Below are 24,482 nucleotides of genomic sequence, written 5' to 3'. Positions count from 1 at the left end.
TGGTAGACCTTAGAGTTCACATCACGCAGTCACAAAAGTATCTAGGACTTAAGACACTAGGACTGCTTAGAAGGAGGAGTAAATTTAGTTTAGGGAAACCACGCTGGGGTGGCACTTAGTAAATCGAGGTACGGGATCTCGAGCTCATAGTCGTTCACGGCACTGCGCTCGAGTCTTCTATTACGAATGCGTGGCATAAAGCTATCTACAGTGTAGTTTCTACAGAGAAACTTTCTCTAGAGGCTTTATGGTGAACATCGCACTTTATAGCAGTTTAACTGTTCGTACCTTGAGGTTGCGTGGAGGGATTCAATTTGTTTGTTGTATGGAAGAGCTTGTGTAATGAAGACTGCCATATTTCCAGGTAACTAATTCACAAACTGGGTCGGTCTGCGATGGGATTAGTTTACCAGCACGAAGCAGCTACAGCTTAATAGGTCAAGCTGCTAGACGCACCTTCGGTTTCCCTTGAGTTTTTTGTGAGTAGAAGCTTCACCTTCACTGCGGCTTTCTCGTTTGCCTGCCCCACTTTCTACTCATACGCTTCACCCTGCTTCCCACCCTGCTTCCTCAGACACACAACAACACAACAACACAAAATCATGCCACGTCACGCAAATACTGAAACAAAGCAGATTGGTCGCGCTGTTGGCCTCGCGAAGCCACTGGCGAACGCAGCGAAGGTGACCAAGCCAGCGAAGGTGACCAAGGTGACGAATTCGGCGATTACAAAGATCCTGTGTGATCAGAAGTAAAACTCATAACTAGCTACACACATAAGACCAGGCACTGACGGATCACCGCAGGACCCAACGCAATCAGCAACAATCGCCGCTCCTCCGTCTCCCCGCTGAGCTACGTAACAACATCTACGCCGAGCTAGTGCCAAACAACAAAGTGATAGAGATCGGACTTTGCACTCATATCTCGGACTCCCTGATGAGCACCATTTCGCTGCCAGATTGGGCCTACTTGGAGTCGCAATTAGCTCTGCAACATGTATGTCGCCAAATGCACAACGAGATCGGCCACATGTTCTACACCCAGAGCGTGTTCTGCGCCAACGACCCGGCCATGTTGCGGCATTGGGCTTCGAGACTCTCACACGAGCATCGCGGTCTTGTCAGGCACCTGCAAGTGTGCCACGACTTCCGCCTGCCCGAGCCGATCCTGAACACACTCCCAAATCTTCGTACACTCACACTCGAAGGCCTAGTACTACGCTTGAGGAAGTTTTTCGAGAAGTCAGACAGGTCGGATAGAAAGCACATCTACAGAGACTTGCCACCGGTGGTCATCGTTGTGTATGAGCAGCTTTATCGAGTAGGCGGTGCGTTGAAATTCCGTGAGGTACGTTTCACGTGGGAAAATCCGTGGAAACCCCGAGTCTGATTCTTCATGCGATTTTTTGCAGGAAAGGAAGGCTGCCAGGAACGGAAAAGAATTGGGGTACCTGTGCATCTACTTAGCTAGATGGCAGGGATGGAAACAATGAACAAGCACCTTGCCACTAGGCAGACTTAACGTGAGGAGATACTGAGATACCTTGGGTATAATATAACGAAGGAACCTTTCTGGACGCCAGAGATGTGAACATATGATTCTACAGAACCGTCAAAATCCGTGCTGCACTCAGTCTTCCATTCCGTCCTCAGGCAGCCTCTGCAGCACGTCCTCGACTATGCTGATCAGCTCATCCACATCGGGCCTTTCACTCGGTTCCAGCATCAAGCATTTCCGTACGACGTCTTTGACAGCATCGCTGATGCCCTCGCCGTCGGCCGGCTGCTTCTGCTTGCCCCGCTGTTGCCCCTCGTCGGGAAATCTCCAGTCGCCACCAAGCACACAAATGCTCAAGCTACCACCAGTCTCGTCACTCCTGAACTCGAACGGCGACTTGCCTACAAGACAGGCGTACAATGTGCAGCCAAGCGACCAGATGTCAACCTTGGTGTCGATGACAGAACCAGTCTTTACATCGAAGAGTTCAGGCGCGCGATACGGCATCGTTGAGTGTTCGGCGGCTGTATCTTGGATTTGGAGCGCTAGCGAGCGTGAGGTAACCGGGGTTGGCGCGGGTGCTAGGGAGCCGAGATCCATGAGGATAGGCGACTTGCCGTCGTCGTCGATCATGATATTTCCTGTGATGCATGAGTATATAGAATGCAAACTGTCGGCGTGAATACGTACCAGGCTTGATGTCGCGATGCGCATACGCCCTCTCTCCACCAGCCGCGATGCCTTCTTGTGCCATTGTGACGTTGCTCTCCTCCAATAACCCCTCTGCTTGCTCGTCATCCTCGTCGTCGTTCTCGTGGTGTCTCCGGCTCGGTCGCATCTCCATGCTCTGTGCTGCCTCCGCGTCTGCGCGGGCGGCCTCTCGTCGGACCTTCTTGGCCTTGCTGTCGCTCTTTGCACCGCCTGGTCCGCCCTTGACCTTATACTGGTGCATAGCTTTGAGCGCCTTGCAGACTCCCAGGAACAGATCCATCAACCTCTTCTCCGGAAATTTTGTGTGATTGACCAGGTTCGCGTTGATCATGTCCTGCAGATTGCCGCGGCGATAGTATGGGAGGAGGATGTATACGGTTTTCGCTGATGGATCGGACTTGTCAGTTTCGACTGAGTAGTCAATTGAGTGGATGATGTTCGGGTGCGGCGAGAACAGCGTGTATGCTTCCACCTCTTTTAGCGCCAAGCTGACGCTTTCCTGGCCAAAGGGACATCGTATCTTCTTGAGCGCAAGAAGCTGCTGATTCGAGTTGTCTTGTACGAGATATACGTATGAGAAACCACCCTGTGTAAATTGCGTCAATTGCTGTTTGACCGCGTTGTCCAGATAGCCTGCTTACCTCGCCGAGCAACCGCAGTATTTTGAAGCTACGGCTGTTGATCTTGAGCTGCGGAGAGCTCGGGAAGCACACCATGCAATTTGTGAACGAGTAAACAACGTCCATGAAGTATGTGGCTAGCGATCCCATCGTGTTAGATGTGATGGCGTATGGAGCTGTTGGAAGCTATGGAAGCTCAGCTTCGAGCTGTGAGCGTGCAGGCAACGTAGCCTAAGCTGGGTATCGAGATCGCGGTAGGAAGGGGTGAGAGACGTGAGCTGGTGCTACGAGCAGATCACACGGACTGATTGTATTTGTTTGAGAGATGTCTTGTACTGTTACTGGCTTGGGCGCAACTGTGTTCGGGAGCTGACGTGTGGTTCGTCCGCGACGCGCCAAGTTGTGGCTGTGCGCGACCCACTCAAGGCATCGGATCCTCCATCATCCCGAGGCCAGCCTATACATAGTCTTCTTTGGATTGAGAAGACACATCCTCGACCTTATGTTAGCCAAAACATGTAAGAATCTACTGTATTATGACATACAATTGCAACGTATTGGCTACGAGAGGTATGATGAATTGTGTGGTCACTTAGCAGCTGTGTAAATTGCTAATTTATACCTATTGTCGAGCATGCTATACATTCAAAAGTGTTAGTCTGCAGCATAGAAGTTGTGATTTGGTACTAGTAGTCAATTGAACTAGTTAACCAAGACTTTCTCCAGGAAATTGTTCGACCAGCTAGCCATTTTGCAGACTGAACTGCTGATTGGTGTGCAGTACTGCAGAGAGATAAAGGGCCACGAACTTGTCTTCTCGAATCATACATTCCACCAAAGCTCTGCAATGAAGAGGGCTTGTTACCAGTGACCTTCACAAAAGACAGAGGGTTGTCCGCGCTCAGGGGACGCTTTTCTTGCCCTTCGTCGTCTTCTTCAGCTCATTTTCGGCGCCGCTCTTGCCCTTCTTCTTCTTCGGCTCATCTTGAGCGTTTGTTCCGAAATCATGAACTCTCTTTGAGGGAACTGCAGGTGCTAGACTTGTTGCAGCGGCTGCGCTGTAGCGTTGTTTTGCTGGGATTGAGTGCTTTCGGTGCTTGTGCCATTCCTCTGCATGTCTATGCCTTCATCAAATGAAGCGAAGGCGGGAGCAGAGAGATCGGCGTTGTGGCCAACACTCTGGCCATTGTTCTGCTGGATTTGAGTGCATTCGGTGTTTGTACCATACCAAACACTCTCCCAATCTATGTCTTCCTCGAATGAGGGAGGCCCAGAGAAGTCAGTGTTGCCGATATCGCCGTCGATACGTTCGCCGTTGTACCATACAGCCATGGTGGAGTTTCGTGACTGGTACCCTACGTATGAATTAGCGCATGATCAGAACACTACAGCAACAGCAACTTACCGACTCGCTGTGACGGGTATGTCACGTGGCACACGAGTAAGAGCAGGTGGCAGGGTTCCCAAATCGGGATTAGTAAGATCGATTTGCGGAGAGAAAAAGGCAAGGTCCTGTGCGGCCTTGGCGTGCACAGGCCAGGGCATGTGCGGCACGTGGACGTGGATCGCGCTATGAGCACTAGCGCCGAAGGTAAAAAAAAGAAGCAGACGTCGCATCCGCTCGCGAAAATCTGCAAAAATGGAGAAACGGGTGATCGAAACCCGGACCTTCCGCAATATAGCTTTACACGCTTGCAAAGCGGACGCGCTACCACTGCGCTATTTCCCCTTCGTTTTGTTATGAACTTTTGCACACATTTTGAATTTATATAATTAGTTTCTCATCGAAGAGGCTGACATCCGACAGCGTTTCGCTTGGTGTGGTCACGCCGGAAGTTATCCCCGCACCAGCATTCCAACCATCAAGACGAAGCGAACACGAACTGCAGGCGCACCCAGCCTTCCGGCGAATTCTGCTGGAACACCGCCTCATCATGACTCGACAAGTCATCGAAGTTCTCCATCTCGCAGATGATCCCTTACAGATAGAGTTGGTTACAACCAGAACTGCAACGCCGACCGGGTTAGTGAGAGGCTTATGGAGATTGTCACAACGCTCAGCTTGGTCTGCTCGCCATCAATTACTTATGTTGTTCGTTACCAACTCTGTCTAGAAAGCCTCTTGTGTATACGTACTATAGTGATCACAGCCTTCTAATCACTCAAGGTATAGTATGCTAATTGCAGACTTTTCTCGCATTGCACTCGATAAGGAAGTAACGCAGTACGCATTCGCTGAGTCATTGTTTGGAGGTACTCGAGTCCACACTCCTACATTTATGCTATGGAGGAGACGACGCCAACTTGACGAATCTCAGAAATGTGTTTCCGAATAAAGAAAGTTTCGTTCATCCGAAAGACTTTGTCACTAAAATGGTCAGGTAGTGTTGCACATCTCATGTTGAAGGGTGCCTTGAAACCGACCTCAGTCGATGTCAGAGGATGCGATCATCCGTTACCAATCTTTGAGAGCACGTCATTTGCTAACTTTGTAGCATCGTACTATTTTCAGCGCAGACTGTTACCCTGTGACAGCTTTTTGCCATGATATTCAGGGTATGTCAGAGGCAAGTTAGCGGAAAGGACGACACGAGTACCTGCCTCTTTTGCCATACGATATCTATTCAGTCAATACTAACGTAGGCAGTGTAGTACATACAGGTGTGTCTTAAACACTTCAACCGAGTAATAGTACGGCTAATATCGATCAAGGGTTTAGGATGCGTGCAATAGACGTATTCGACTGAATTTTCCCCCCACAAAACAGCACGTCACCGCGCCGTTTTAAGACGAATAACCCCTCCTGTTACGACGTGCTATTCGATTGATGTGAAGAATCAGTCGTTACAAGAACTCTCAAGCCGATCTGGAGAGTCAGAGCTGGAGTTCGTACTCGAGTAGGCGAATCAGAGGCTGCTCCAACATTCACAACCCTATCTTCCGGGGTTCGAAGTGGGCTGTTGAGGCCTACAATCTTCACAGGATATAAGTGGAAACTCAGCCAACTAATATTATCTTCACTAAATGGACATTTTCTGAGAATCCGGGACATCGGTATCACAGATAACTAAAGCATTTTAAAGAGCTCGAACTCGTCACCATGCACTCATATGATTCCTCACACAAATCAGCCAGCGCTGAAAATAGGCGAGGATTACATCTCGAGGTCGATGATATACTTGCCGGGGACGACGCAAAATCAAGACAGGGAAACTGACTCGGCACAAAATCAAGCTTAAATCCATACCAAACACGTTGAGCACCACCACAAAACAAATTAAAGTTCAGCGCACCTACTGCGAAAACCCAAATCCAACTACACGAAAGATCCCCAGTACTCTTGTTCTCGGTGTCCTGCACCGCTGACACTACACTAGGTAGGTAGAGATTGAGAACATAGATAGCAGCACAAGTCGCAACCTTGGAAACACCACCACACCATCACTCTTACCGTCCAACCAGAAAGACACTTGGAATCATCTGAGCCCCCCAGTATTGTTTGGGGCATCTAGACTTCCCTCGCATTCCTCCAGCAGAGCTATACAAACCCAATCTCGGCCCCGCCCAAACCGCTTCCCTGAGTCTGCAGCACGAGAGCGAAACCCTAACCTCCACACTATTCCAAATCACCACGTCGTGACGCAAAGTGCTGGGGTCCACATGTCAAAGCGAGGATGCGTCTGGCGCCGCGTGTCGATGTACACTGGAGCAGGGATCGGGCGAGGAGCGGGATCGGGTGACGCGGGATCGGGCCGTGACGCGGCGCTTTGGGAGCGAGTGAGTAGTGTGACATCGAGATCGGGGCTGGATTGGGGATCGCGTGAGAGATGGCGATCGGGGTTGGTGATGTGGGCTCGCGGGCGACTTTGGGGAAGTGTGTGGGAAAGAAGAATACATTGGCCTTTTGATACATAAAGTCATTAGAACGAGGAAGAAGGCAGAGCTACGCCCGCAGCGGCCCAACACTGGCCTGCTGCCGCACTCCCCGTCCGCTAATCACCCACTCATCCCGCTCCCGGCTCGACGCCCGACTCCGGTCCTGCGCCGCTCCGTCCGGAACCGCCCCGTCCTGCGACTCGCGCGTCAGCTCCTCGAACTCGATGTCCATCTCCACGACCTTGGTGATGCGGCTGCCCTTCTCCACGCTCTTGCCGTAGCTCCCAATCGTTTGAACCTGGCGGCCACTACTGCCGGCGTAGCGACCCGATGACTTGCCGTCAGAGGGCGGGCTCTGGGTCCATAGGCGACGTACGCGCAGGCCGAACGAGGTGCGCATCACGTGCTTGACGAAGGCGGGCAGGACGGGCAGACAGGCGGCCAGGAAGCCAAAGGTGAGCTCGGGCTCAGCCCACTTGCCCATGAGCGCGCCGCGGTAGGTCTGGTCCGTAGCGTGATACAGGCGCACGGTGTGGTAGAGGCGGACAGAGGAGGCGGCGCAGGCGCTGCGGTGTGTTAGTGTATGTTGTGCGCCGTAAGACGCGGGACTTACAGGGTCCCGAGTAGAAAGACAGCGCTCAGGCCCCACTTGCGCCGGCGGCCTAGTTCGAGGCGCCAGATGATGGGCTGTGGCAAGATTACAATGATGAGGTCGCTGGCGGTGTTGATGGCGGCGGAGACGATGTGGACGACCATTTTGTTGCTGACACAGGTCCCTGGGATAAGTGGGTTCCAGGCATGGGCGAGCGGACGGCAGGCGAGGAATTGGAAGAGGAAGAGCGCGATGTAGAACATGACGTTGAGGACGAGAAAGCCGTCGATGACCCATAGTACAAGGGGGCGTGCATGCAGTGAGCAGTCGTGTGGCAGGAAGATACGCCGTATTTGTAGAATGAGGGAGACCTTGAGCGGGATGATAATCAAGGAATAAATGGCGACGGCTATGTGGAACATCTGTATATTGTCAGTAAAATTGATTTAGATTCTACAAGAGCATGGAGAACATGGCGACAACACCATTGGATGTGTACCTTCGCGTGGACAATCGCTCTTCTAACGGTAAGATCCCACTGGTGTACGCCCAGAGGCAAGGCCTCAAACATGAAGACTATCACATGGAAAGCGACAAAGCATATCCATGCTATGATCAACCAGTCTGGAGTTTCATGTTAGCGCACTGAATGGCCAGATCTCATCCTCCACATCAGTGTATGTGCTTACAATCTTCGGCCAATACCCTTTTCAAAACTCGTATCTTGGTGAAGATCCGCATCCACACCACCAGCGTCGTGATCGTGAGCTGCAAGACAGCGAGCTCTGGGTGGCTCAGGTTATCTGGGTTTTTGAAATTTGGCTTGACGCCTGGCGGCGGTTCAAGTGCAGGTGCATTGAGAAACTTCTCTAATGTGGCTTTATTCATGGTTGCGAGTGTTTGGCGATCATCTGCTCGAGCGCGAGGCGTGTATGTACCTAGGTAGTCGAGGCTTCCGGAGGTTTTTCACTCGGTGTTGCTGATATCGACAAAAAGAAATCAGGCAGACGAAACGCCAAAACGTCTAGTGAGACGTGAGGCGTAAGCCTGTGATATGTACGATGCTACTGGCGGGTAATATTGATGGACACAGATGGGAGAAAATCGGAGTGAGCCCTCCGAGACAACTATTGCGCAGGTCACCGTTGTGCCATTATGTCTTTTGGACACACCGTGTCTACCACGTTCATTAGCCCTGTCGAGGGACATGGCCAGGGATTGCAAGACGGCTGATCGTATCCGATCCCACTTGCCCAAGTCCGGACACTGTGGCAGAGTTCGAGATTTACGGAAGAGAAGGCGGGCCAGGCGATTGGTGATCGTTAACCAGGTCAACGGGGAACAAGGAAAGGATGGATGGCCCGACGCCCCTCAAGAGGGCTTGTATATCCTCAACCAGCGTCATTGGTGGAAGGAACATCTTGCCTACCCATGCCGGCGCAATAGATGGGGCCGACGCGGCATGCATAGGGCAAGGTTTGGCCAATATAGAGCAGCGCAATGTTCTCCTCGACGGTTTGACTTGCTAAGGCACGATGCACAAGCATCTTGTAACAAGTCGAATTAGTTTCATGCAGGTACAGCGATGTCAGCATGTCAAGCTGCGGCACGGAGGCGCTAAGCCACTGCGCAGGGCCTGTGCGAGTCTTAAGGATGTACGAAGAATGAGGGCGGAATTACTCAAGCGCCGGTTGAACGTATGTTTGCTTTTTCTCTGTAATGTGAGCGGCACTGCCATCGTCACTGGGACATAGGAGGGGAAATTGAGGATTGGTGATAGTTCGGTCGAATTGTCTCGCAATTGTCTTAGCTTCGCGGAATTACCCCAGATGTCACTCGGTCCACTGGTTCGTACTATGCTGAACGCGGCACTACCTCCGTTTGAACTTGCTCTTCATACCAATGACTGGCCGCTTTACAACGCCATCATTGGCCTCTTTCTTCTTACCCAACACAGCTTTCTTGATCAGTGGGCCGCTCTCCTCTTCAGCAATTCTTTGGTCCTCTCTTGCCTTGTCTTCTGCCATTTTCGCCTCCAACTCTGCCTTGCGGTTGAATTCGCGCTCAGTTACCCGTTTGTCTCTTGCCGAATAGCCTTTCTCCTTGATCGAGTAAAATACCGCGCCCATGTCCGCGAGCCAGTGCGGGTCGACGGAGGTGACGCAGGACATGTATTCCTTGCTCGTAAGGATAAGCTCGTGGTACACGACATAATCAGGCAGGTAGCCAAGCCCATATAGTGCACTAGTAGGGTGCAGTTGAATCGTGACACTGGTACGGAGGTTTATGTACTCCCCGATGCCCTTGACCTTAGCAGCCTGGTGGTAATAGCCTGAGCAGATGCACTTGCGGACGACATCCCAGTCTGTGCCGCAGCTGACAAGGGGCATATTCTGCTTTTCCATGATATCCTTGATTTGGTCGCGGATTTCTTTGCCTCGACGCAGAGCTTTGGGGTGCAAGAAATGCCGTATGCACCAGCCATCTGAATAGCCATTGACTCTCCACTGTGTGAAGACATGCAGCAGCGTCAGGTGGTCGCTTTCAGGGACGAAGAACTTCTCGCGCGCAGCATCGGATTCTTCCTGGCGTTCTTTCGGCCGATAGAATACGGAAGGGACTGAAAGCATAGCCACAATTGTCAGCATCTCCTCGCTGCATTCGTACTCGACACTGGTGATGATCAGCTTGGCGAGCGAAGGATCCATAGGGAAGGCTGTCATTGTGCGCCCGAGAGGTGTGAGATCACCAATGTTGTCAAGAGCACCGAGAGCCCAGAGATCGAAGAGTGAGGTTGTGATAGTGTCCTGGGGCGGCGCGTCCATGAAATCAAAGTCGAGGAGATCTTTCACACCGAGAGACTTGAGAAGCAGAACCGTGTTGGCAAGGTTGGTTCTTTGGATCTCAGGAATGGTCTGAATGTAGAACTCATCCCTGAATGCCCGTTCTGTGTACAAGTGGAAGCATTTACCGGGCCCTGTCCGCCCAGCGCGGCCAGCACGCTGCGAGGCGTTCGCCTGTGAGATAGGTGTGATCTGGAGAGTGTCCATACCCATTTTGGGATTGTAGACTTTGAGTTTGGAGAACCCTGCATCAACGACATACATGATGCCATCAACCGTTAAACTCGTCTCTGCAATATTTGTGGCAACGATGACCTTTCGAACACCAGGTGCAGCCCGTTCGAAGATCTTGGCCTGCAGATCTGCTGGCATCTGACTGTAGATGGGTAGGATACTGATCTTCGGTGGGTCGTTGAGGAGTTTCAACCGCTCTGCGACGAGCTCACAAGTGATTTCGATATCTTCTTGACCTGTCATGAAGACCAGAATGTCACCTGGACCTTGCGAGACATGTATAGCAAGGACTTGCTTTACAGCGCCATCGACGTAGTCGTCACACGGAGAACGCGCGTACTGTATGTCGACGGGAAAGGTGCGACCGGGGATAATGAACTCTGGCGCTCCACCATAGAAACGAGAAAAGCGGTCCGAGTTCATCGTGGCGGATGTAACAATCAGCTTGAGATCTCTTCGGCGCGCCAGAACTTTCTTGATGAGGCCCATAAGCACATCGGTATTGAGCGCGCGTTCGTGTGCCTCATCCATGATGATGCAGGAATACTTGTCCAGATCAGGTTCAACCAACGACTCTCGAAGTAGAACACCGTCTGTCATGTACTTGATTTTGGTCTCCTTGCTGGTACAGTCCTCAAAACGGATAGCATACCCAACTAGACCGCCGAGGTTGACTTCCATCTCTTCACTAACACGCTTGGCAACACTCATTGCGGCAACACGACGAGGTTGTGTACAGCCGATCAGGCCCAGTTTTCCATAGCCGTCCTCGTGAAGGAATTGTGTGAGCTGCGTCGTCTTGCCTGAACCAGTCTGGCCTACAACAATGGTGACTTGGTTGTCTCGGATCACGCGTAAGAGGTCTTCTCGGACTGCAAAGGCTGGTAGATATTGTCGCTGCTCTCTCAACGTCTTGCTCTTACTGAACGCACTTGCACCTTCCTGCTTCTTGAGATGAGTGGCAAACTTGCTGCCACCTTTCGCCTCACCATCTTCAGGCCCAGGAGCAGCGCTGTCAGTGTCCTCCTCCTTCACACCCATAATGTTGCCCAGAGTAGTCCCCTTCGCGCTCGTGGCCTCCTTAGTCTGCTTCTCTCGTTCCTTCGCCTGTCGCTTCTCCTTGACGACTCTACTGCCTCTGCGACTGAAGACAGCCATGTCGCTCTGCGGGTCGCGCACGGCGGGGACTGGGTCGATTTGCTTGGTGAATACCCTCTTGCCGTCCAGAAATGGCGGTTTCAGGTCGTGGACCAAGATGTGAATGCGGGTTGACTCGTCGTCGTCGTTGAAATCATCGTCAAAATGTCGCCTCTGCGCAACGCCTGATTGCAGCATTCTGTTGGTCTCCCACGCATCGACGTCTTTCTGTTTCTGCTGTGCTCGCATGCTCGCGCGGTTGTTCAGCTTCTTCTCCGTCAGAGCGGCCTCCCGCTGCGAGTCCTGCCATGAGCTCTCGGCGCCACCAAAGGGGTTGTGCGAGTCGTCGCCAAAGGTGTGCCCGTTCTCTTCTCCGCCGTACCAGTCGCGGTCCAGCGCCATCGAGTCGAGTTCCTCCACCAGCGGCTCCGCCCCTTCGAAGGGCTTCTGGGCGCCGTTGCCATTCTGCGCGCCATTGCGGTCGCGGTCGCGGTCGCGGGGCCGGTTCGGCTTGCGAAATTTGAGCTGCGGGGCAATCTCATAGTCTTCATCGTCCAGCTTGCGCCGCTTGGGGCTGTGGCCGCGGTCCATGACTGTGGGGCGGTGAGAGATGGGGCGCAACGCGCACGCGTCAGCGATGCATGAAGTTCATATCGATAAGAAGCACGCTAAAATTTCCATGTCAAAAAAGTTCCCCGCGCAAAAGTTGGAGTGTTGCGCCTCGAACATACAGCAACATGTCGATGATCACAGCGACAACGTGGGTGCCGCGCGGCTTTGCGGCGCCCTTTCCGGAGAAGTACCAGTTCGACGAGGACGAGTTTGAGCGCATATCGCAGCTGGCCAAGCTCCAGCTCGACGATGCGAAGGAAGACCTTGAAGAGGCGCAAGCCGAGAAGAAGGATAAGAGCAGTGGGAAATCCAAGTCGAAGAACCACGAGTACGTCCACACCACGCGGTCATATATTTTTCTTGCTCACGGACTGCAGCGACGACGACGACGACCTTGCCGAGTACGACCTCGAGCACTATGACGACGAAGTCGACGAAGCTGCGGGCGACACTATGGCCATGTTTGGCAACGCCAACAATCTGGTCTTCCATGAGAACGACGAGGACGACCCGTACATCACCATGCAGGGCGCCGACGAAGAGGACGACGAGGAGAGGGAAGAGCTGCAGATTCTCGCCACAGACAACCTGGTTCTGGCTGGTCGCATAGAGGACGAGGTTGCGCATTTGGAAGTCTACGTTTATGAGGATGCCGACGACAACCTCTATGTGCACCACGACATCATGCTGCCGGCCATTCCTCTCGCGGTCGAGTGGTTGGATCTGGCTGTGGGCAAGTCGGCTGGGTCAGGTAACGGCAAAGGCAACACTGTCGCCATTGGTACCATGGATCCTGATATTGAGCTCTGGAACTTGGACGTAGTCGACAGCATGTACCCAGATGCAGTTCTCGGGCAAGGCTCCGAGGACGCCGCAAACGCAGACAAGCCCAAGAAGAAGAAGAAGAAGTCGAAGAAGGCCAACGACAACTTCCACGTCGACTCGGTTCTGTCGCTTGCTGCCAACCGTCAACACAGGAATCTGCTCGCTTCCTCATCTGCCGACAAAACCGTCAAGCTGTGGGACCTGAATACAACAAAGTGCGCAAAGTCGTATACATATCACACAGACAAGGTGTGCTCCGTCGCATGGCATCCTGTCGAGTCCACGGTGCTTCTTAGCGGCAGTTACGATCGCACAGTGGTCGCGGCCGACATGCGAACACCCGAGGCAAAAGCACCGAGATGGGGTGTCGAGAGCGATGTTGAGACAGTCAGGTGGAACCCTCACGATCCCAACTACTTCTACGTATGTGCGCATTTGACTTTGAGTAGAGCACTGGCTGACAGAAATAGATTTCCACCGAGAACGGCATGATCCACTATCACGACACGCGCATGGCGCCCGCAGACCCTTCGCAATCGAAGCCTGCTTGGGTACTCCAGGCCCACGACGAGTCTATCTCGTCTTTTGACATCAACCCCATCATTCCCGGCTTCTTGGTGACAGGTTCGACTGACAAGCAAGTCAAGCTCTGGAACGTGCAGGAGAACGGGCCAAGCATGGTGGTCTCACGAGACCTGGGTGTTGGCAGAGTGTTCTCGACGTCCTTTGCGCCAGACAAGGAAGTTGGGTTCCGCCTGGCTGTCGCAGGCAGCAAAGGTTCAGTCCAGATCTGGGACACGAGCACCAACGCGGCGGTTCGCGCAGCGTTCGCTACCAAAGTGCCGCAGATGAAGCCTGGTGCAAAGGAGAGGCTTGTGGGCTTGGAAGAGTCTGACACAGACTCGGATACAGACGAGGGCGAGAGCGCCGACGAGGACGAGGGAGAGCAGGAGAAGGGCTGGGAGTCGATGGAGGAGTAGATACCCGTAAACTCAACGATAGACCGACACTTGACAGCTGTCATGCCTTCCTTTGCCAATTCACCGTGGACGCCCCGACATTAGGAAGCTGCGACGATCCCGTTCTGAAGCAGGCTCAGGTAGCCGTGCATCCACTTGGAACACTCTCAGCAGCCACATGGCCTCCTGACACTTGAGGTTGCAGTAGCTGTCAACTGCCTGGAAATGTCATCGACGCGTACACGCCGTCATCGCCACACGCCTTGAGCCGCACGTGTTTCAAGAACAGCCTTGTCGCCGACTCAGGCCCTTGCTTCTTCTGATCCTGCTCATTTCACACCCATGATGATCTGCATCCACTTTTAGATCACACTTTCGAGCCTCATTTTCCAGCACGCCGACCAAGGCCGTTCGTGCAGTCGCTGCGTTTCTTTGTTGTTGCATTGTTGGCGCTGTCAAGCGTCCACGGTACGACGGGCAGCGATCTGTCACCCTCTTCCGCAACGAGAACAGCGGCAGATCCTGGCGGCTCAGGACGGGAACCATGTGGGTCGCAGTGCCTCAGGTCGTTCTGGGTCATGCGAGACAACGCGGTCCGCGGTAATAAGAAACTAAATGGCCGTCTGCTCGCCTCGCTTCCACACATGGCGAGCGCTGTTTCGAAACTAGGAACCGCCGGCGTCAAGGCAAGCAGTGTGCTGTTGATGTTGCGAGGTGCAGGCGATACAGGGACAGACACGTCGGCAGCTGTTCATGCGCGCGTCTGCAAGGTACGGCCGGCAGTCACCGAGGAAATTCTGACAGCTTTGGCGCTACCCAACAAGGTTCGAGGCGTGTCGGCGCAGCGCAACCACGGTTTGCTGGACCGAAGACGGCACACTTGTCCCGTTGCGCGGCAGTGTTCCACGGTACCCAGCAGGTGCTGTAGCTGACACTGTACGCCCGTCGTGTGCCACATCCTCTGCTCGCCCGCCATCTGTCAATATCGTCTGTCAATGCCGCCTTACAGCTGCACTGGGAAAAGGGTTCGGTGCCTGGCTGCAATTAATCCAAAATGTTGAAACAGTCGGCTCTAAGTGGCCCAACCGATGCACAGGACAGGCAAACCCCAACATATCTGGAACACGTTGGCGCTAGCATTTACTCGCTGGCCCACGCTCTCGCATCCCATTCGCCCGTCTTTGTGAATCTAGCAAAACACAAGGTGAAGCTATGCTCAGCCAGGCATCGTCCACGCCACCCATCCGGACTGCTTGCCCAATGCGCGGTGCGGTTCGTTGGCCGTTGCTTGTTCCTGGCCCACCCCCGTCACATCCTGACCCAATCTTTCGAAGACAGGTCAACGCGGCTTGTCGCCGGCGCTGCTCAGCTTTTCTACGCGAAGGCCCTGGTCGCACTGCCCTTTTCTTCAGGCTTCCCTCCCTTCTCTTGCCTTGCTTGCTTGTTGGCTTCATTGCAACATTCACTCACTCCTTGTCACGGCCCGGTGTCGACACTCCTTACGACACTCCCAGCTGGACTCACTACGCTCTTTGACAGATTGCTTTTCTTCACGACACCCACTCATTATCGTTCACCATCACCTGCTGCTAGTCAGTAACAACACTCAATAACAACCATAACAAAGAACTTAAAGTTGCCCAAACTTGTCTGTAACTGCTGGACGTATCGGATCCTCGAACCACAGCGGCATCTTGCAGCCTTTCGTCTCACAAGCCCGATTCCCGATTAGGACATCTGCAACCCCACGCTCACGCATCCTCAACACGGCGCAATAAGACAACAATATCCCCTATAGGAGTCTCTCACTGGCTGTACTACTGTACTACAAGCGCCTTTGGCTCACCTGCTGAACACTTACCAAGCAACATTTGTCCTCGTGGTCTTCGGTCCAATTTATCCGCGACTTGCCCCCCCGCATTTTGCACTTGACCTCTAGCAACCAACCGCAGCTTCGAAGAATATTGCCGGCCCTAACAAACCGAGGCTGGACTTGATCTGCTATACACCGACATTCATCAAATCTATTCGGAATTAATCGCACATCATGTCTCTCGCACGCGCCATGACCAAGCGCATGAAGCGCAGCGCCGCACCTGAGGAAGCCATGCCACGCAGCAAGAGCGTCAAGAACCCAACTCTACACATCGACCGCAACCAGATTTCGCTGCCCGTTGCTCTGCTCTCGACAACAAACACGCTGGTCTACGACGCCCCGGATCTCGCCACCATGGACTTCTCTGCCCGGCGTGATGCCTCCTTCAAGTCTGCAAAGTCCACCCACTCCGCCGACGACTCCGACCACAGCATCTCCGGCCGCTCGCGGGCCTCGTCGCAGGTCTCGCGCGACACACTAACAGATGCCTCATCCGTGGAGTCGTCGCCCACCTCACCATCCCCGAACCACCTCTCCGGCTACTTCCCGTCACCTTCCGGCAACGGCAAAGTCGTCCGCAAATCAGCCTCCACCAACTCGCTCAGCCAACTCCGGGAGCACCCCAGCGAGCCCACAGAGCCCGTCCCCGCAATCCCCACGCGTGCCGTGTCCCACAGCAAGCGCGCGCACGTGCAGCTCGCGCAGAAGCGCAGCATGCAAAACCTGCCATCGCGGGGCACCAGCGTCAGCTCGCGGGGCTCGCTCGGCTCACTGCGCGAACAGCGCAAGTCCGTGGACATGTTCAACATTGAGTCCGTGAGCGAGGAGCCCGCGGCGCACCCATTCGGCGCGGAGCTGGAGCAGCTCAACGAGGTGGCCGAGGAGTTCAGCGGGGTTGCGCGGTCGGTCGAGGAGCAGGCCGACGTGGACGCGATGCGGCAGCGCAACCTGGCGATGTTCTGCGCCGCCGACTATCTTGCGGAGATCCAGCCGCTGTTCAGCGCAATGGTGGCGCCGCGCATGGCGTGGATTTGAGAGCTTCAACTGTGGAGCCGCGATTCCACCCCTCCTTCGTGTTCCCCGCAACGGCCCTCTTTTCCTAGCAGCGATACCTCTAGACCCATCTTTCATTGTGTATATTAGCCCGACGGCACATACCACCGTCCGCGCGCCTTCTCACTCTCCTTCATAATCTCTATTCACCATTTTCTTCAGCCCTCGGGCATCTCGGATCTTGCTTGCGGCTTCTTTTCCCCGTGGCGTTGGATACTTCAAAACACTGTGTTTCGCAGTTCAGGTCTTTTTGCTGATCTGCGGCTTGGGGCTTCAAGGTTTTGCGACCTGGGGTTGGGCTGCGTCCTGCGGTTTTGCAGTGTCCTGGGGTTGTGCGCCCTGCATCCTGGGGGTTTCGCGACACGGAACCTGGGGAGATCGGACCTAAACTCTGCCCCACGGCAGCCGCAGCCTCCGAGTCAGGCGTTGGGCGGTCGCCGGGTGTGTGGCCGTAACGTGGGTTTTGAGTTTTGCCAATGGCGGAATCTGGAAGCTCCGAGATCAAGGGTCCGCTCCGCGCCTTGCGTCTTGTCTTGCTGTCTCTCTGCAACTCAGGTCATGCAGCTCAAGTCTTGCAGCCTCCGAGTTGCACCACAGGCCAACACACTTTTCTTTCCTTACGTCTTCACTGTCACGATACCTTACGACCGGCGGAACGGGTGGCTTGTGGTGGCTGCTGCCCTTGGGGTAGCTGCAGTGGTGACTGCACGCACATAGCACATAGCACATAGCAGAGATGCAAATCCAAGACATAAGCGATAAATACCTATCCTCTTGCTTGATGTGTTGTCTGCTCATTTCGCTGCTTCTCTCTCGTGTCCTTGCTCCTGCTGCTGATGTAACTACTCCTGATTCATCTTCCCTCGTCCTGAAGTCTTTCTGCTCATCATGTTTCCTTACACGCGGCACCACAAAAACGCACCCCAACCCAACCTCACCTCACAACACCACCGCATCTCACGTCTGCTACACAAATACCACATAAACCACATAGCTGTGCAAGACCACATCAGCCCATCCCATCCCGAATCCCAACTGCCCGACACAGCACCTGCGCCACGAGCCCCGGCCTCCTGCCTATTGTTGCGTGCGACACTGGGATACAGGTTCCATGGGTCGAGGGACCATGGAGTCTGGGGATATGCAGGGCATGCAGGGTCTGTGGGGGCCGGGCGGATTGGGTTTGGAGAGTCCGGGGACTGCACATGAGGGTCTGGGGAATGTGCGGTAGGTTCGTAACGACTGTGGGGGTTTGAGGGCTGGGCGGTGCTCGGGCTGCAGGGTGGGCGCATGTGGTGTTTTGCAGAAGATTTGTGGTTGAGGATAGGGTTGCGGGTGGAAATAGAAGGGGGGTTAAAATGGATGGGTGAGGGGGGTTTGGCTGTGAGCGCGTGGTGGGTTGAAGATGTGTGGGTATGCTACTTGCCTGGACGCCTTGGAGAGTTTGGAAATTGTCGTTGGGGAGAGGTTCTGGATCGCTTTTTTTTGAAAAGGGGAGTAGGACAGTGATGAAAGTCCAATGTTCGACTACTTCACACATTCTACTTGTACAAACCCCGCTCTGCCTTTCGGAGTCCCGTATGCTATGCAACCTGCTCCTACAAGTGTATAATACAACACCCTCTCTTGATTCGTGATATACACATGCCCACTCGCATGCCAGCGCCGCACTCAATAACCGCTCTAGCCCATAGTCTTCAGGAAATTAGTCTCCTTGATGTCCGCCCTCCTCTTGTTCCTCATCGACTTTGTCAGCTCGCCTCGCGCACCCGCCGCCTGCACCGCGCCCTCGAGGCTGCCGTCGCCCGTGGGCAGATCGATTGTCTGCTCGTACAGCGGGATCTTGGGCGTGAGGAGTTCGGGGTTCATGGCCTGTTCCTTGCGGAGGCGCTTCGCAGCAAGACGACGCTGTTTCTTAGATTTCGCTGGGCATTGTTAGCACGCTGCGCACGCAATTCCCACTGTGTCGAGTGTAGGAGACGTACAGAACAAGTCGCCTGCGGCGCTGATGTCGCTCTTGTCCTCCTTGCGCTGCAGAATCGTCCACAGCCACGCGGGATACTCGTCGTCCGCCAGCGCAATCGGGTCCTGCTTGTTCTTCTCGAAGTTCAGGCCCTTGAGCGCGGTGCCTGCGGGCACAGAGCTCTTGACAAGCGGCGTGGGTTTCTTGCCCGCGGCCTTGGCGGCCTGCTGTTTGATCGCGGCGCCCGGCGCGGGGGTCAGCGGCGCGCTGAAGGGCTGCGCGGCGAGTGTTGATGTTGCGGCGGGCGGGGCGGGCGATGTGGGAGAGCCCTGGCGTGGTGTTGGTGTCGCGGCGGCGGAGATGGGTGTTGCGTTTGCGAGGGCTGCGGTGGAGGAGAGCGAGCGCCGCGACGACGGGGCAAGGGTGCGGGAGGCCCGCAGACAGGTTCGGCAGATCATTGTGGGTGTGTGGGCGCTGGGGGTGTGGTTGGCGGTGTTGCTGCGCGATTGGCAACTTTTGGAGATGCGGCGAGCAGATTCTCCGCGTCCGGCCGCGATGCGCTAAGTTTGGCCATGTCCAGCATGCATCACGCAGTGGATAACATTTCAAGCCTGAGTTGTTTTTTATACTGAACATAGCTAAGGGTCTCATCGAAGTTAACGTTAACTGCTTGTTTCTATTGCTCACGTAATCGACCTCAGAGTATCAGGCTCAATTGAATATTAGATTCGTGCATTGTCAGATATAGAGGTACAACATAGCAACCCAAACACCATGATGTGCTTATGGACAGAGGGATCGCGAAAGGGTATGCGAAGGGAAAACTACAGACTCGAACTTTGAAGAGAAACGACCCTAGCTTCCTCCAAAATCGAACGGATTATTACTCAGAAGACGACTTGATCTTCGACGCGGCCTTGACGAGCTTAGCCAGGCTCTTCTCCATCTGCTCGCGGCCCTCCAGAGTGTGCCAGACCTCGTGCGGGGTCTTCTTGACAATCTCCCAGCTGACAAGGTTGTCAGTGAGCGAAGTCAGATCCTTCTGCTTGCGCTCCCACTCAGAGTCGCGGCGGCACTCAATGCCACTGCTGACAATCGCGAGCGGTGTGTCAGCGCTCTGGATGTTCCTAGCAGAAACGACCTCGTTCTTGGTCAAGGAGTCCGCAACAAGGTTCTCTTGTAGCTGAGCCTTGATGAACTTGCCGGACTGGTATGCGTTGCGGCCGTAGACGCGATCGGAGCTTGTGCGACCCTTGAAGAGAGCGCCAGCGATGCGGACTGTACCGAGAGGAGAGATGATGCCCCATGCCCAGAGCAGGAAGCCACGGCTTGGGTTAGAGAGACGGTGTAGGAGGTCCTCGTGCATAGGATCGATCATAAGAAGGCCAGTGACCTGCTTCAGGTGACGAGAACTGAAGATACGCGATACAATGCTGCCTGTTCCCGCAGAAACAAGAATCCAAGGACCTGACTCGCCGGACTTGGCGAGTGCTTCTGAAAGAGCGTCGGCGGACATGCCGGCAGAGTGTGGAGAGGGAGCGTTGTCAGACCAAGCATAGCCAGGACGATCCTACGGAGGTTAGCAATTGCTCAAGATCGAATCAATGAATATGCACTTACCCAGTAGCAGTAGCGGTCGATGGTCTCGTTCTTGTAAGCTGCGTATGCCCAATGCTCCAAGTCGTACTCGGCTGGATTCTCACCCGCCTCTAGAAGAACTGTGGTGACCTTCTTGCCAGCAGTATTGGTCTCGTTGCCGACGCAAGCAAGGTGGACAGCGTATTTATCGCCGTCAACAAGGACCCGCTCGCCGTACATCTTGAGGCCAGCGTCGATTGAACGTATGGTAAGGGTGGCGGTCATGAGGAGGACGATGATGATGAAGACGACAGTGAGAACTGTCGCTGCGAGGACAGCAAGCCATTCTTTCAGCGTGCGACGTGACTCGGGACGGCCAGTAAGGCGCTCCTCCTCTTCCTTCTTGCCATAAGCAACCACACGGTCGGTCAGAACGCACCAGACAGCCATGACGAGAGCCCACACAACGCTCGCGATGCCAACCCAGCCCTCTTCGAGCCTAAGTCGTGGAACTGCCAGTATGATGATCATGTCCACTGCCAGAAGAGCAGCAATAATTGCTGTAGTGATGCGCAGACCCTTGGCCGGGGTGATGAAGAAAATGGTGACCACAAGGAGGTTACCAAGGGTGAGACATGTGTAGGCGAAGTCGAAGAAGCCAGAGCCACGGGTGTGGAGACCAGGAGGAGAGACAAAGATGGAGACCAGCAGAATGACCCACCACAGGAAAGTGACGATGAGGAAGAGTATGGTCAGATACCGCATAGCACGAACCGTCCATAGGTTGTAAGGCGATACCTATCAGATGTCAGTCTGGATGTAAATCTGATTGAACGGTTTCTTACAGCTGGGTCATCTGGGTCGAGGTAGCCATCGGCGTTAGGGCCAGGTCTAGGACGATCAAGCAGTCTTGTTCGCTCAGTCGGCTCCTCATGAGACTCGACAGTACGTCTTGAAGGCTCGTAACTTCTTCTTGAAGCTCTTCCTGAAGCTCCATCGTCGTGAGGAGCTTCAGGCTCCAGCTGGTCGCCGTTCTGCGCGTCCCCTTTGCCTTTCCACATGCTCATCGTCGCAGCTGTGATGGAGCTGAGGGTCAATTAGGGTATTAGGAGTCCTGAAAAGAGGACAAGAGATGAAGGAATGAGCGTCAACGCTCCTGAAATTGTGTAAAGAGGAGAGGCTGGTGCTGCAGGCGACAAGCTGGTTTCATTCAAGCTGCCGCCGCGCCAACAACACCAATGCGTCATGCTCGTCCATTAGCGTGGAGACGACGGACGAGATCCCGGTTGCAAATCACTGGATTCGCAGCCCAGAGCGATCTAACTCAGCCCCGCGTAAGAGCAACCTGGTTCCAACATCTCACATGTCGATCACCTTCGTGGATTAGATGCGCAGTTGGCTTATACTGGCATACAGCACTTAGGTGTTTGCCGCCGCGGAATCAAGCAAGCGTCATGATCAGGAAGGAGGCGCGCAGGAAGCTCTTCCCTGCAATCGATAAGCTTGCAGGCCCCACAAATTGAATCCCCTCTACAGACGTCAGAATCGCGGAAGCCGAACTGTGCAGCCTCGTGCATTGACCCTTGAACGCTCACCGAGTTGCATGTTGCATGTTGCATGATACCGAGCCGACTTGCAGGATACAGCTCTGACCATGTCAGACCTCGCCAGATCTTTCGCAAAGACAAAGGTGTCCTCCCTGCCACCTCCAGAACCGTTGATCGAGGAAGAAGATGATTCAAGCTCAGCAAGCTCCATGTCCAGTACTGGAACGGTAATACCGTCAAACGTGCTGCGCCCCGCCCCCGCCATTCATTGGTCAGACTACTATGCGCAAGAGTTCTACCTTGAGAGGGAAAAGCCTCGCTCCAAGTTCCATGTTTACATTACGCCGCCCGCATCGCTGCAATCCCCGCTGTTGGTGCTTCACCATGGCGCAGGAAGCTCTGCAATGAGTTTTGCTCTTGCTGCGAAAGAGATCAGAAAGGCCATGCCTGGTATTGGTATTCTTGCATTGGAAGCAAGAGAACACGGCAGTGTCGTCTGGGATGAGAGCGGCGCGGTGGACAACAATTCGAGTGTTGACCTCTTGGGACAAGACATGGTGGACATGATCTCCCTGACGCAGCAGAAGATGGGCTGGAAAGAACTACCCACGCTCGTGCTCATCGGACACAGTCTTGGTGGCGCAGTGGTGACACACGTTGCAAACATGGGTCTGCTTGGCAACAAGATCTTGGGATTCGCAGTGCTCGATGTGGTGGAGGGTAGTGCGATGGAAGCGCTCAAGCACATGCAGGCGTATCTGAGAACTCGGCCAAAGCTTTTCGACAACCTTGACGCCGCCATTGACTGGCATATCCGCTCGCGTACGCTGCGCAATATGGATTCTGCAAGTGCTAGTGTACCGAGTCTCTTCATGCAAACGTCAGCTGGAGGTCGCTGGGTGTGGAAAACAGATCTCTCCAAGACCGAATCCTACTGGGAGAACTGGTTTAACGGAATGAGCGCAAAGTTTCTCAAGGGCAAAGGGGCAAAGTTGCTGCTCCTTGCTGGAACAGATCGCCTGGACAAGGAACTGATGATTGGACAAATGCAGGGTACGTTCATGATCGTAGGTTGGTGAATATTTTCTAATTGTCCGCAGGCAAATTTCAACTCGCAGTCTTTCCTGCCGCAGGCCACTTCCTCCAAGAAGATCAGCCAGAGAAGACTGCCGAGGTCATTGTTGAATTTGTCAAACGCAATGACCGAAGCACATTGGTGCTTCCTCCTAAGGTCTCAGATCTCCTTGCGCAAGGCAAAAAGGTCTGAGGCTTGCATAGCCGTGTCGTATGTCTCTGTCACACAGATAGGCATGCTACCACCTCCCGCTGTGCGCCGCGGATTTTCGTGTACGGTCCATGCGCTTCCACCTCCCGTGCTGGAACGACGGATATACTACATCGGGTATCATTAGACAAAGGTGAAGCTTATAGCATCGAATTGCCGAAACGCTGTCGTGGCTTCTTGGATCATGGTGAAGTAGCATCACCTGCCTCCAGAGCGACTCCACCGCCCTCGGCTCCACCATCGGCCCCACCGTCGGCCTTCGATTTATGCTTGCGTCTGCGCTTCTTTGGCGCAGCAGCCTCATCGTCTTGCGCATCTGTGGCGGGTGGCTGAGATTCCTGCTCAACAGGCTTTGCCTTCTTTTCCGAGCCGGGCTGCGGCTTGGTTGTGTCCTTCTTCTTCTTCATGCTGAGCGGGTTGGGCTGCTTAGGACCCTTCTGCCTCCTCTTCTTGGCCTCGGCAGCAATAGACTTATCGTCCTTCTCGTCGTCCTCCTCTCTCTTTCTCTTCTCCCCTGCATCCGGCTTCCTTTGCCCTTTCAAGCCCATCTTGAACTTGCTCTTCTCTTCCCTCTCCCTGTGCTCCTCAGTTGCGCTTGTCATAGGTTCCATAAGCACCACGCTTTTGCTGATGTATATTAACGGTACACCCGGGATTTTGCGCATCTTCGACCGCACTTCCTTCTCATTGGTTGCGACGACATAACGATGCTTGTTGCTCCCGCTTCCCTTGGGATCAACCACACTGCTGAGACACTCCAGCGTACTCAGCGGCTCCTCCAGCTCATGATGTCCACATCTTCTCCGTTCGTACTCCTTGGCTTGCAAAATGAGTGTCTCGTTTTTCGGCTTCGCATCGTAAAGGTGGCGCATGTCGCATTGCGTGATCATAGGCTTTACTTTTGCGCCGAGGACCTTTTCCAGACGGCCGACGAGGTCGATCTTGAACTTGTAGGCATCTTGTAGGATCGACGAGTCGAGTAGGACCTGGTAGGGCTCGCGAAAGCCGAAGTTGAGCTCGTACTGGTGGAGCAGCTTCTTGTATGCCTGCGCGTGTCAGTCCTGTACAACGCGATAGCAAACCGCAATAAGTGGCGTCGCATACCTTTGCGCGCTTGAGCTTCATGCCGGCGATATGTTTTGTGTAATGTATGGAGGTGTTCGTTCGCGGGCATTGGAGGCTGCCGCATTCAAAAAATGAACGGTCGCCGAGGAAGTGCCGGCGAGTCTAGCCAATTAGAGGGCTCGTGGGCATTTACGTGTGCGGCGTCC

At 54.1% G+C, this 24,482-nt stretch overlaps 9 protein-coding genes and 1 non-coding gene across 10 annotated transcripts; 4 read left to right on the top strand and 6 right to left on the bottom strand.

Annotated features, from left to right (window-relative positions):
- Positions 1–602: 602 nt before the first annotated feature.
- Positions 603–1,392, top strand: C7974DRAFT_411346 (uncharacterized protein; the record flags this gene model as incomplete). Its single annotated transcript, XM_046143548.1, has 2 exons — positions 603–751; positions 807–1,392. The coding sequence occupies 2 exons, from the start codon at positions 603–605 to the stop codon at positions 1,390–1,392; spliced, it is 735 nt and encodes a 244-aa protein (XP_045999111.1).
- Positions 1,393–1,632: 240 nt separating this feature from the next.
- Positions 1,633–2,981, bottom strand: C7974DRAFT_432699 (serine/threonine protein kinase-like protein; the record flags this gene model as incomplete). The annotated part of the gene is made up of 3 exons (XM_046144872.1): positions 1,633–2,141; positions 2,191–2,797; positions 2,853–2,981. 3 exons carry the CDS (start codon positions 2,979–2,981, stop codon positions 1,633–1,635), a joined length of 1,245 nt encoding a protein of 414 aa, XP_045999110.1.
- A 1,490-nt stretch (positions 2,982–4,471) lies between these two features.
- C7974DRAFT_t49 lies at positions 4,472–4,560 on the bottom strand. The gene has a single exon. It is a non-coding gene; the product is annotated as a tRNA-Ala (tRNA).
- A 2,214-nt stretch (positions 4,561–6,774) lies between these two features.
- C7974DRAFT_451058 (uncharacterized protein) lies at positions 6,775–8,290 on the bottom strand (the record flags this gene model as incomplete). The annotated part of the gene is made up of 4 exons (XM_046145770.1): positions 7,989–8,290; positions 7,799–7,923; positions 7,321–7,721; positions 6,775–7,273 (listed from the first exon to the last, which is right to left on the bottom strand). Exons 1-4 carry the CDS (start codon positions 8,185–8,187, stop codon positions 6,775–6,777), a joined length of 1,224 nt encoding a protein of 407 aa, XP_045999109.1. The 5' UTR covers positions 8,188–8,290.
- A 3,960-nt stretch (positions 8,291–12,250) lies between these two features.
- On the top strand, positions 12,251–13,930 carry C7974DRAFT_307248 (periodic tryptophan protein-like protein; the record flags this gene model as incomplete). The annotated part of the gene is made up of 3 exons (XM_046138119.1): positions 12,251–12,453; positions 12,503–13,373; positions 13,421–13,930. 3 exons carry the CDS (start codon positions 12,251–12,253, stop codon positions 13,928–13,930), a joined length of 1,584 nt encoding a protein of 527 aa, XP_045999108.1.
- A 1,803-nt stretch (positions 13,931–15,733) lies between these two features.
- C7974DRAFT_149590 (uncharacterized protein) lies at positions 15,734–17,067 on the top strand. Its single transcript, XM_046135754.1, has one exon. It carries the CDS (start codon positions 15,957–15,959, stop codon positions 16,818–16,820), a length of 864 nt encoding a protein of 287 aa, XP_045999107.1. The 5' UTR covers positions 15,734–15,956; the 3' UTR covers positions 16,821–17,067.
- Positions 17,068–18,197: 1,130 nt separating this feature from the next.
- On the bottom strand, positions 18,198–19,355 carry C7974DRAFT_390439 (mitochondrial ribosomal protein L37-domain-containing protein). The gene is made up of 2 exons (XM_046141465.1): positions 18,824–19,355; positions 18,198–18,763 (listed from the first exon to the last, which is right to left on the bottom strand). Exons 1-2 carry the CDS (start codon positions 19,257–19,259, stop codon positions 18,522–18,524), a joined length of 678 nt encoding a protein of 225 aa, XP_045999106.1. The 5' UTR covers positions 19,260–19,355; the 3' UTR covers positions 18,198–18,521.
- A 329-nt stretch (positions 19,356–19,684) lies between these two features.
- On the bottom strand, positions 19,685–21,440 carry C7974DRAFT_306774 (mitochondrial integral membrane protein-like protein; the record flags this gene model as incomplete). The annotated part of the gene is made up of 3 exons (XM_046138097.1): positions 19,685–20,371; positions 20,422–21,177; positions 21,225–21,440. 3 exons carry the CDS (start codon positions 21,438–21,440, stop codon positions 19,685–19,687), a joined length of 1,659 nt encoding a protein of 552 aa, XP_045999105.1.
- A 529-nt stretch (positions 21,441–21,969) lies between these two features.
- On the top strand, positions 21,970–23,293 carry C7974DRAFT_149565 (protein phosphatase methylesterase-like protein 1). Its single transcript, XM_046135753.1, has 2 exons — positions 21,970–22,979; positions 23,027–23,293. The coding sequence occupies exons 1-2, from the start codon at positions 22,034–22,036 to the stop codon at positions 23,191–23,193; spliced, it is 1,113 nt and encodes a 370-aa protein (XP_045999104.1). The 5' UTR covers positions 21,970–22,033; the 3' UTR covers positions 23,194–23,293.
- A 100-nt stretch (positions 23,294–23,393) lies between these two features.
- Positions 23,394–24,336, bottom strand: C7974DRAFT_432693 (Fcf1-domain-containing protein; the record flags this gene model as incomplete). Its single annotated transcript, XM_046144871.1, has 2 exons — positions 23,394–24,257; positions 24,316–24,336. The coding sequence occupies 2 exons, from the start codon at positions 24,334–24,336 to the stop codon at positions 23,394–23,396; spliced, it is 885 nt and encodes a 294-aa protein (XP_045999103.1).
- Between the last annotated feature and the right edge of the window lie 146 nt (positions 24,337–24,482).

The sequence above is a fragment of the Boeremia exigua genome, assembly GCF_020726555.1.
Source record: "Boeremia exigua strain MPI-SDFR-AT-0100 chromosome Unknown C7974scaffold_4, whole genome shotgun sequence".
Classification (NCBI taxonomy): domain Eukaryota; kingdom Fungi; phylum Ascomycota; class Dothideomycetes; order Pleosporales; family Didymellaceae; genus Boeremia; species Boeremia exigua.
This window is presented reverse-complemented; position numbering and strand designations above follow the sequence as displayed.

What these genes read in the sequence shown, in the direction of transcription:
- C7974DRAFT_390439 (XM_046141465.1), bottom strand. Translation starts at nt 19,259, where the DNA reads ATGATCTGCCGAACCTGTCTGCGGGCCTCCCGCACCCTTGCCCCGTCG. An exon ending in CGCCGCAGGCGACTTGTTCT is followed by an intron (nt 18,764 to 18,823) that starts GTACGTCTCCTA and finishes AACAATGCCCAG; the next exon opens with CGAAATCTAAGAAACAGCGT.
- C7974DRAFT_149565 (XM_046135753.1), top strand. Translation starts at nt 22,034, where the DNA reads ATGTCAGACCTCGCCAGATCTTTCGCAAAGACAAAGGTGTCCTCCCTG. An exon ending in GATGATTGGACAAATGCAGG is followed by an intron (nt 22,980 to 23,026) that starts GTACGTTCATGA and finishes AATTGTCCGCAG; the next exon opens with GCAAATTTCAACTCGCAGTC.
- C7974DRAFT_149590 (XM_046135754.1), top strand. Translation starts at nt 15,957, where the DNA reads ATGTCTCTCGCACGCGCCATGACCAAGCGCATGAAGCGCAGCGCCGCA.